This window comes from Phallusia mammillata, chromosome 8 (genome assembly GCF_965637545.1).
Source record: "Phallusia mammillata chromosome 8, kaPhaMamm4.hap1.1, whole genome shotgun sequence".
Classification (NCBI taxonomy): domain Eukaryota; kingdom Metazoa; phylum Chordata; class Ascidiacea; order Phlebobranchia; family Ascidiidae; genus Phallusia; species Phallusia mammillata.
Window position 1 is genome coordinate 15,799,113 of NC_137259.1, and position 10,550 is coordinate 15,809,662.

Genomic DNA, 10,550 nt, shown 5'->3' on the forward strand with positions numbered 1-10,550 from the left:
TTCCGTTGCTGCTGGTCCGATTGGACGTGTTTCAAATCGTGGTCCGATCAGACCAGCAGCCAGTACGTTACTCCTGGCTTAAAACAATAATTACATGCCATAACTTAATTACAAATCGCAGAATTCGTTTTAAAGGCATCGATAATCCCCTTTCTTTTGCAAACTGCGAAAAAGTTCGATCATGCAGTCTAACGGACCTGGAAACGGGATATATGTAACTCTGTATTTTCCCACTAATCCTTTTAAGATTTTTTTTCAATTAGATTTTGCCTATATCGATTTTTCGTCTAGAAATCCCTAAGACCCAAAAGTTTTTAACAGAAACCTAATTATTTTTTTCAGCCTCCTTCAAACCAACGTACAATTTAAACTGTGAAGCGGGTGGCGCGGTCGTGAAACAGGACTCTCCGTCTGTGACGTCATGTAGTGATGATGTCATCGCCGAGAATCCTGCCTCGTCGCCACCACAGTCAAAACAAAAATCCACGACCACCAGGCAACCCTTGAAGGTGGGTGACTTAAAAAAATGTAAAAAATAAAAAAAAAAAAATGTAAAATTAAAATAAAAAAAACACAATTGTTTACATTTTTTGGTTTTGTGATTAAAAGGTGAAAATGACGAATATTTCGATACTTTTTTATTTATTTTTCCTATGATTTTATTTTCAGCAATTGAAATGAAATTCTGAAGTTAAATTGCCGCCCTTTTTATAGGTATCCAGTGGTGTTTTGTGTATAGTATTCTAAAAATATTTCACATCATGCTAAAGCTTAGAGCTTTTTAACAAGAAGGATTTCCAATGCAATTTTTTACAGGATTTACATTTCCGATGTGAAACAGGACTGGAAATGTGAATCCGTTTCAAAACTAAATTAATTAATCGGTCGTAAATACAAAAATGCGTTATCCGCAAAAAAGCCATCAACATTCTACTATATGTTAAATCGGCTTCATTTATTGCAGAAGAAAAATACTAACCATAATAATTTTCCTTAAACGCATTAGCAACAATTCACATAATTGGTGCAAACAAAATAACACGCAAACAGTGGAATGCAATCATTTATTCGTAATGCTTTAGGGAATCCACCCAGCGAAAGCGACAAGTGGAACAAACCTGGCAAACACAACAACAACCAATTCCACTCCTCCAAGACCTACGTCAATCACACCCTTGTGAGTAAAACAAACCGCATTCATAATGTTTTTGACACTCCCTTTACTTATTACGATTTGATGTTTGTTTGTTTTTGTTTTGTAGGAAAGACAGTGGAGGCTCGGATTTGGATCCATCGGACAGTAAAGGTAGGAAATTAAGTTAATAATCATGTTGTGTGCGTTTTAAGACTGTAGCTGGCATTTGGGCAAGTCACATAAATGTTGTCCCTTTCTAAAGAGGCACATAACGTTTTATGTTTGTTGAGCTAAATGCACATTTAAGCATGTTTAATAACTCCATTTGTTTGCAAAACGTGTATTTCATCTTTTAATGGTCGTTTATTTTTTTTAAATTACCTGATGAATTTAATTCAACCCCTTTTTAAAAACCTAAAATTATGAATTAAGATCTCACAGAAGGATATCGCCAGAGAACTAAAACATATCGAATAATCCATGTATGGGTTGTTACTTCATAAAGACCCACTGGTCTATTTAATGAAAGTGCTTTGTCCATAAAAAGGGACTCGTACCTTTTTATGTTTTGTTTTCTTTACTCTGCAATCCTGCTTTGATTTCACGAGAATTTCTGACCTAAGCCTTCTGTTTATCGTAGAAACACCTTTAGACAGCGTATGGATGAACACATTTAGTCGTCTGAAGCTTCAACCTCGGCCTGCGAGTGCAGCTGGTCACGTGGAAGGAACACAGACACTAAACTCACATCGCTTCACGTCATCAAGTAACCCGGCCACTCCTGTCAGGTTAGATAACATTTTCACTAAATAATAATTTTGTCTCCCATTAAACTGTTGACTCCAAGACACGGGGTAAAGATATATTCTATTTTTCTATTGCTTTAAGTATCAGATTTCTAGACTTACAGATCTGGTTAGAAAGTTAACTTAAAGTGAATTTGTTTGCTGTCTTTCAATTTTCCTGTACGTCTAATGTCGAGAAACTCGTGCCTTTCTTTATGATAATGTCTCAAGCTAGCACCATTTAATTTGCTACTCGGTTAGAGGACTTACTTTTTGACAGACCAAAGGTCTTTCCCTCAGACGGTATGAGCGAAACTCATGCAAAAAATGCGTGAAATACTTTGTCCTCTATCTACGTTAGTTATACTATTGTTTTTAGCACAACTTTTGCGAGCAAAACTTTCCAAGCTGTTGTTCAATTTAGCTGGAATACAAAATGCTATTAAGCAATAACTGGTTACAGTTAGGTTTCAGCATGCAATTAAAAAGAATATAAAATTAAGCAGAAAAGTCTTCGAAAATCTTGTAGGCATAGAATAATAATGTCCAAACCTTCAAACAAGCCTTCAAAACGAAACAAGGATTCGCTGATTTAAACCTTTGCAATACAGATCAACGTTCAACAGCCATTTGTCGGCTCCTGATCTTTCAAACTCCAAATCTTTCTGGTTGTCTCCTCTTTCTCCAGCCAATATTCGGACTTCCACTTGTAAGTTCATCTACCCAGATGATGGACAGTTGCCCAACACCACAACTAACAGGTTGGCATAAAGTAATCATTTTTTGACCCACAAACAAATCGTCCGGGGTAGTTCAAAACCTAGTGTACAATACCCTATTTACTCTAGGGTTTTTAGATAGCTGGTATAAAGAGTAATTATCGCCGGAAAACTTGATTTTTGTTTAAATATTTAAAAAAGGTTGATTTAAATAGTTATTTTGTGCACATAATGGATTTTCAAATATTTTGTATGTTTATTTTGTTTTCGAAACTTTTTGTAGTTTGTTTGTTTTTTACAAAAAGTGTTATATTCACAACAATGCGCAAATTATATATTTCTGTTCCTTTGTTTAGTCCGGAAACGCCGTCGCCTAGCAACGGGAGAGCAAGATCAATAACTCCTACCACCCCAACCCCAACAAAGGTAGGAAACGTTTGAAGTTCCGATATGACATAATTTTTGAAATTCCTTTTTGCTTTTGAAGTTTAAATCTTATATGTCGAAATCAATGGGTTATTTTCAAATTTGGAACATTATATACGGATCTGTTCATAAGTTTAATGATAAAAATAACTGATGATGGCATGAGCATTTGCCGAAACGTTTGAACAATAAAGCATGTCGCTTTTTACGTCTGTTAGGACTGTTATTTTCATCATTAAACTTATATTTCTTAATACGTATTAACCTAAATTTTTCACCTTAAATCCCAGTTGATAAATTCTTGCAATTTTTGACATTTTAACAAACGCTTTGTTTTTTTTTTACACACAGCAGTTAAACAGCATCACCGCCACCCAAGATTACCAAGCCGAACACGAAGATGAGATAAGTGTGAAGCGTGGCGAGACACTGGATATTATCGCCACTAATGCCCAAGGTGCGTAGACACCGTTTTTCCCAAGATGTGGTCCTACTTTACTGTTACACTGTAACGTACATACTCGTATAACTAGATATTTGTTTTATGTGGTAACTTATAGCTTGTCTGAGAATGCTTGGGATAGTATGTTGTACGGTCGACATTGGTGATTACAATTTCTTAACATTGTTTAACTTCAGTGGTTCCCAACCGTGGAGGAATTTGCTTTAACTTTACGTTTGGTAAATAGACATTTAAGCTATCGAAGATGACCTGTGCAGTTGATAAAAGACCCAATTTTGAATAGTCCTTTATCGTTTAGCATCTATTATGTAGTATATTAAGGGGGAATACAAATGTTTTGAATTGTTAAGGAGAGAATTCGTCGAAAACTATAATTCAGAAGGTTTTTGTTTTCCTATGCTCAACTACGTGGCAGTTATTTTTGCATAACTTTGACTATTTTCCCACAGGCAAGTGTTTAGTGCACAGAGCAGCCGATGATACGTCACCGGCCGCCGAGGGTTGGCTACCAGGTCACGTGATCGGTAGACCGGTAGTGGTGGCGCCAAAGATACGTTCCCGGTCGACGCCAAGATCGGTGAAACGAGCGAGCGCCAAGAAATCTAACAGCGGTACTTTGTCGAGGTGAGTTTGCTGAACGAATATTGTTGACAATTATTACTGGTTACTTTATTCGAAATTTTGTGTTGTATCCTTCTTTGATGCATAAACACAAATTATCGTATTTGGGCATACGCTCATATCTATTTACACTGTTTTCGTATTTTAGTTTACTAAACCAATATGTCGTAACAAGAAATCGTTATAACTCTTTCGATAGATATTATTTCGGTTTACCTTTACGTACTCATACAATAAAGCAGTGGTTCCCATCCTTTAGGTGTCTATTTGCAAAACACTTGTAAAAATTGAAATTTTTCCCTGGTTAGGATGCTCTATCTGTACAATCGTTTGCGCCAAAATGCACATTTTAGGCTCGACCCCACTGCATTGCTGTGTTAAATCGATTATTCAAATTCGGGCTAGACTTAACGTTTTGTGTTCGGGCTTGAATATGAACAGAACACGCTTGATTTGGGCCGCAATTTTAACAGTTTTTGGTCCTCATATGTTTTTTGTTTTAAAATTGGTTTTGGACCGGGTTTCGAGTTTCGGGTTTGCGGATTAAATCAACTGCATTTAGGCCTTTGTCACGGATGTTACGCAAGAGCAAAAGCACTGACAAATTGCTGGAGAATTCGGCAACCAACGACCAAAGCTGTTCACAAACTTTGCCGAATCGTGTAAATCATACAAGTATCACATCAAGTCTTGTCGCAAGATGAAACTAAAATGGTAGGTGTGAGAATTTCAACTTATTAATAATATAAAAAAGTTGTAATTTTACTTACTTACATATACAGTAACCTTGGGTAAACCGGATTTGTTTAATCTGGGCTTCGCCTAATTCGTACAAAAATTACGGTACAAATAATTTGTAATGTGGTAAAGTTTTAACTAATCGACTTCTGTTAATCCGAACAAATTGTTTGGTCAAAACGCGTCCATATTAACAGAGGTTTACTGTATATGCATACAAGTGCTTTTTCAAATAGTGTTTGCAATAAAAATGATGTTTATTTGTAAATATTCAATTTTGCCAGGTATAATGAACAAGAGCCGCAAAAATGTAGTACCGCTCGGCCGCCAGGAGGCGCTAGCGACTTCATCACGTGTTCCGTCCGGAAGAAAACTTTATTTTTTATCATTTTCCTCTCCGTCGTGTGTCATTCTCCTTTTTTTCCCATCTCTGTGGTCTCCCTTTGTTTTCGTGTTGTTCGCTGCGCCACCTAACGCCCAAACGCGCGCTCCAGAATCATCCACTGTGCGGCGCCATTGCCTGACGTAACACTCAACGATGTTACCTGACTGTCTGTGAACAACTACCGTTTCAAACTGTACTGAAAATGATTGCGCCATATTTTAACGCTATTTTATGTACAACACCAAATCCTGGACCATACTTTAATGCAGGCCTTTATGCTTGTCAGACAAAATGGGTTTGTATTCTATCTTTGTGCAGCATACCCGAAAAAGCAACAATCTTGCAATTTTGACCTATTTCAAATCAACTCAACCACGCATGATTGCACAAAGTGATCTTGGAACCATCTTCAGGTTTGCATGTGAACTAAGCTACTGAATTTTATTTTACACCTTGCAGTAAGATAGATCCAAGATTTTTGTTGTCCTGGTCGACTGCCTGTGCTGATGGAAACTTCGCAAAGCAACACACTTTCACAATTACCTCACATGTTGCTCTGTCTTATGCTCTTCCCACTTTTACGCAACTTTTTATGTTTCAGTGTTTTCTATTTCTTATAAAACTGGATTAAACATCTTTGGATTGGAATAGAACATGAAATTTCATGTGCACTAAAGTAGAAAATATCATAAACATATTTAAACTATTTGTGGCATAGCAACTTCTTGGTTTGTTTTGGGCTGATGTGTTTAATTCTGACAGCCACATGTTCATGTCCGAGCATTTTTAGCCATTGTCAGATAAGCTGGTGTTGTCTTAAACCCGTGGGCGCTATTGTCAAATGGTGCTTCGCCTCACGTTGTGTTTTAAACCTATTCAGCGTATTTTCAAACGTGAAATATTGTTCTGTAACTGTCACCGTATTACAAAATTTTTTGTGATTCAAGTATTTTAGACACTGCACCCTTTTTAGCCAACTTTGCCCATTTAAAGTCCCAAAGTATTTGAGGCATCTAATTACTGTTAGTTTTTGCCACATTCAGTATGACGGTGTATGTTGCCACTTTTTCTAGGGTAAACGCCCTGTTCTGAAGTGACTGAGTTCTCATTTGTTTGTACTTTTCTTAAACAATAAACTTTATGTACCAAATATCAAATGGAGAATTTCATGCTTGTGTTATTACCAGGGCATAAACTATCCCTTTTAAATTATAAAATCATGTTTTATTTTCTGCAAAGATGTGCTGAAGCATAGGTTTTGGGGCAAAATTGACATACTTTAGTCAAGCTGTAGGTAAGTTAAAGGAAATTTAGGGATAATTTTTTATCTTTGAAATTAGCTAGGTGAGAAAAATGATTAAAAACTCAAAATTTTTGTTCTCTATCAACCTAACTTTTATTGTCAGCAAAAAAACAACAAAATTAATAAACGGAGCATTCATAACCATTTAACAAATCAGAACCTGTGTTAAAAAAGCCTTCTGTAACAATCTGTCCATGCGCAATGGCACAAAATAATGCAAATACAACTGGACGTAACAGTATCAAAAATAAAATATGAGTAGTGAAATTGCGTGGAAGACAGTTTATGAAAGTTTGGGGCACTCTGGACTGAGGAAATTTCTGGGCATAACCATTCCTCCTTGCTTGTCCCTGTAAAAATGAGTAATGAATTGATAACACATTCGTTTAAGGAGACAGCATTGACCAATGTGAAGACTAGTTTGATTAGTTACATATTCCATTGTTTGGCTTGTTAAATCCCAAACTTTATCATAAGCAGAAAAAAAAACAGTTCAGTTTATCCAACAAAAAAGCTGGTGAAGGGCATGAAATCTTATTACATAACATTAGTCGTACCCCCCAAAAAAATTTCAACTTCTTAGCAACAATATGTGTATAATTGTTTTGGGTCATGACTAACTTTTAAATTATTATTGTCAGCCTCTAGAGATGAGCTAGTATACTGGTGGCTATTTCGATAAAAAGGTTGAACACCACTGGCTTGAAGTACAAAAAATTGTTCAATGTGTGATAGCCACGGTCTCATTTAAGTCCGCACAATCATGGTTTAAAACACATAATCATTGACTTACACATCTTCTTGGAGGTGATTGATTGCTCCATCAATCTGTGCCTGAGATATTTCCCCACTTAAACTTGCTAGGTACTGATAAAGCTGCTTGAATGTGTCAAATGGAATCCTGCACGCCCCTCCATCAGGGTCCAATGTGAGTATTTGACAAATGATTCTCATAGCTTCAGTAATGTTCTGTGCAAAAAAAATAACTCTAGTTGGCTTAACAATTGTGATACTGACGAACTTTGAAATGGTATGAATGGATATATAAATGCTTTGGTTGTTAAAGATTTGTATAACAGGAAACCCCTATGGAACTTAGTTTGGGTAAAACAAGTCAAGAAGTTACAGCCTAATGCAGTGGTTCTCAATCTTTTTTGGATCACGTACCACCTGACAACTTTTTTTAACGTTGCAACCACCTAAAGTCCTAAACCTTGTTTGAATCGACAGAGCGAGAAATATGCCCATTTTCTTAACCTGGTTAGCGCATTTAGCAATTTCAAAGAATGTCTTAAACACGAGTTCCGCCCAAACCAGGGCTGATCAGTTGGGTCAGTTGAGTTGCAATTTTGGATCGAACTTGAATTAGGTATCACAGAAAGCTACTCGCGTACCACCTGAAAAGTTCTGGTGGTACGCATACCAAAGTTTGAGAACCACTGGCCTAATGAATCTCGAAAACAAACCAATAATGGCATTTTTGAAAAGGCAACAACTACATTAATTTAAAGCTTTTATGAAAGCGCATGTCCAAAGTTGAGTGTTTGCAAAGTTTATATGATTACATTCTATTTAGGTTTTCTGTAGGTTTATATTATTGTCGTAAAAATTGGCTGTAAGCGTATCTTGGATTTTATTTACATGTACAAAGACTATTTGTTTGTGGCTTCAAATCGTTTACATATTTTTACATATAAAAATCATAAAGGGGTATAATACATGCAACTGACTATCTCTTACCCCACCACCCAAATGGCTGCAGGAAACAGCAAAAAACTTGATGAATTCCACTTCATCTGGAAAACTCCCAGCTTGACAAATCTCACTTAGTTGTTGCTTTGGCAAACCAAGTTCAGCCCATTTCTTCTGCAGCAAACCAAGGGTTACAACGGTTTTTTCTTTCAATTGCTGATGCATAACATCAAGCAGCCCTGGTGTCAATCCTGTAGCTCCTGGTTCTAGGCGTCGTTTTACTGGGAGTGGTTCTCCATTGGAAAGTGCTGAGAAGTACCTAAAAACAGCAGCTATTGTTTAATACCAGTGCTTCTTATACAAGTTCGCAAATCCAAGTTTGTCTTAGGTTTAACCACCTAATGCAGTGGTTCTTAACCATAGAGAAGGAATTTTAAAACTTAAAGGGAGGAATTTGCTTTAATTTTTACATGTGGTTTGCAATAAGATACTTAAGCTCTGGGAATAACCTGATAAAATATATACTCAATTTTAAATATTCTTTGTATGGTTTAGCATCTACCGTGTAGTATTTTACACAGGAATGAAAATATTTTGAATTGTTAAGGGACAAATTTTTCAAAATATTGGCAACCACTGACCTAATGCCATGCGAAATGGTTTAATCTCTGTACTGTTTACAAAAAGTACTAATTTTATTCCTGTATATTGTCTGATATTTAAAAGGTTACAAATGTTACAGTAAAAAAACAAGTTTATATTTAAGACACAAATGCCACAATTTTTTGTCACAGTTTTTAAACTTACGCAGCAGACCATGCAAGAACATCCTGTGGTTGTGTTCGAATAGCTGCCTTGGTAAATTGCTTCAAAATGTCAGGCAGTTCAGGGGGTATGTTAATTTGCTGAGCACAGTACATGGTTTCTGGGGGAGCCATGTTTTATTGCAGCTCTTTTTTTAATCTATTGCTATTATTTTCAATTTATACCTAATATCTGAGACACGAGTTAAGAAAAATCAAGATAATTGCATTACAGTCATATGCTCCGATGATGCTTTATATGGAGAAATGTATTACTGGTTAAGAAAATCTTCAATTTAATTGCAAAAGCTCAGTAAATGAATCACCAATAAAAGTGCATTTGTCTCCGTCTAAACCAGTAGGTTTTACAAAAAAAGATGCAGAAAGACATACTATTAAATAACAATTGCAAAACTGATGAGAAACATCATTTTTATTTCTTCAGATGTAACATATTGTCTTCAAACACCCTAAAAAAGTTAAAATTATGCTTTGTTTTATAAAAACCTAGGATAGGACTTTGTTGAGAAATGATATCTGTATATGTGCAATTTAAATGTTATTTATAGTTTAAAAAGCTCGACAATAACATAAATTTACAAAACTCAAACATGTTTCACTAACTAATTTATTCTGTTACAACCTTCTTAATTAAACATGTTACACATTCGACAAAAAAAATGCAAAAAAACGTCACGCATCAGGACAAAACAAACCTAGGCTCTATCAAAAACTGTCTATCAATGCAAAGTTAATATTTTCTAAATACTTATTCGCCAAAAAATACTCAACAATTAACACTGCAATCAGTTAAACGAGAAAGTATCGAATGACACGAAACGCATTGAAGCATGACAATTATAAATTTGGTAACCAAGTAACCGTGAAAGGTGGCAAATACACAATAAACAGGTCAAAAGTGCGTTCGGCAGTGACCATTTTAAATCTGTTTCAAAAACCACGTGATACAAACGCTAATTATACAATGCAAACATAAAAAAAAACTAAACACACATGCAACCGGACAATTCCAAAATATGGTCACGCTACAAAATCGAAAATAAGTCTTTTATAGCCTTTTCTCCAAACCGATTTTTTTTTTTTTTTTCGATATTTGGGGGTCTAAAAATCGAAGAAAAATCCGGTTTTGGGTGGGTTTTCGCCGGAATATTCCAGTTTCAAACTGGTTTAGACCGGTTTCTGCCTCCTACCGAACCTCCAAACCGGTTCAAACCGGTTTTGAAAATCGAAAATTTTGACCCGATTTTTGAAAAAACCCTAAGGCTATAGCCTTTCCGTTTTTTCGATATTTGGGGGTCAAAAAATCAAAGAAAAATCCGGTTTTGGGTGGGTTTTCGCCGGAATATTCCAGTTTCAAACTGGTTTAGACCGGTTTCTGCCTCCTACCGAACCTCCAAACCGGTTCAAACCGGTTTTGAAAATCGAAAATTTTGACCCGATTTTTGAAAAAACCCTAAGG

At 35.9% G+C, this 10,550-nt stretch overlaps 2 protein-coding genes across 5 annotated transcripts in view; one reads left to right on the plus strand and one right to left on the minus strand.

The window, feature by feature from the left end:
• Nucleotides 1-6,429, plus strand: part of LOC145205331 (triple functional domain protein-like) — a 64,220-nt gene extending 57,791 nt beyond the window's left edge. For 3 of the 4 annotated variants that reach the window (XM_080078019.1, XM_080078022.1, XM_080078020.1), the window contains 10 exons: nucleotides 343-509; nucleotides 1,083-1,177; nucleotides 1,263-1,306; nucleotides 1,776-1,923; nucleotides 2,532-2,681; nucleotides 2,996-3,065; nucleotides 3,417-3,522; nucleotides 3,978-4,152; nucleotides 4,712-4,863; nucleotides 5,172-6,429. In XM_080078019.1, coding sequence (XP_079934145.1) covers nucleotides 343-509; nucleotides 1,083-1,177; nucleotides 1,263-1,306; nucleotides 1,776-1,923; nucleotides 2,532-2,681; nucleotides 2,996-3,065; nucleotides 3,417-3,522; nucleotides 3,978-4,152; nucleotides 4,712-4,853 — 1,097 coding nt within the window. In that variant the 3' untranslated portion in view covers nucleotides 4,854-4,863; nucleotides 5,172-6,429. The remainder of the gene's footprint in view (nucleotides 1-342; nucleotides 510-1,082; nucleotides 1,178-1,262; nucleotides 1,307-1,775; nucleotides 1,924-2,531; nucleotides 2,682-2,995; nucleotides 3,066-3,416; nucleotides 3,523-3,977; nucleotides 4,153-4,711; nucleotides 4,864-5,171) is intronic. The other variant, XM_080078021.1, reaches the window with a different exon arrangement.
• Nucleotides 6,430-6,656: 227 nt separating this feature from the next.
• LOC145205333 (ropporin-1-like protein) lies at nucleotides 6,657-9,286 on the minus strand. The gene is made up of 4 exons (XM_080078023.1): nucleotides 9,075-9,286; nucleotides 8,316-8,586; nucleotides 7,369-7,544; nucleotides 6,657-6,925 (listed from the first exon to the last, which is right to left on the minus strand). Exons 1-4 carry the CDS (start codon nucleotides 9,203-9,205, stop codon nucleotides 6,859-6,861), a joined length of 645 nt encoding a protein of 214 aa, XP_079934149.1. The 5' UTR covers nucleotides 9,206-9,286; the 3' UTR covers nucleotides 6,657-6,858.
• Nucleotides 9,287-10,550: the final 1,264 nt, after the last annotated feature.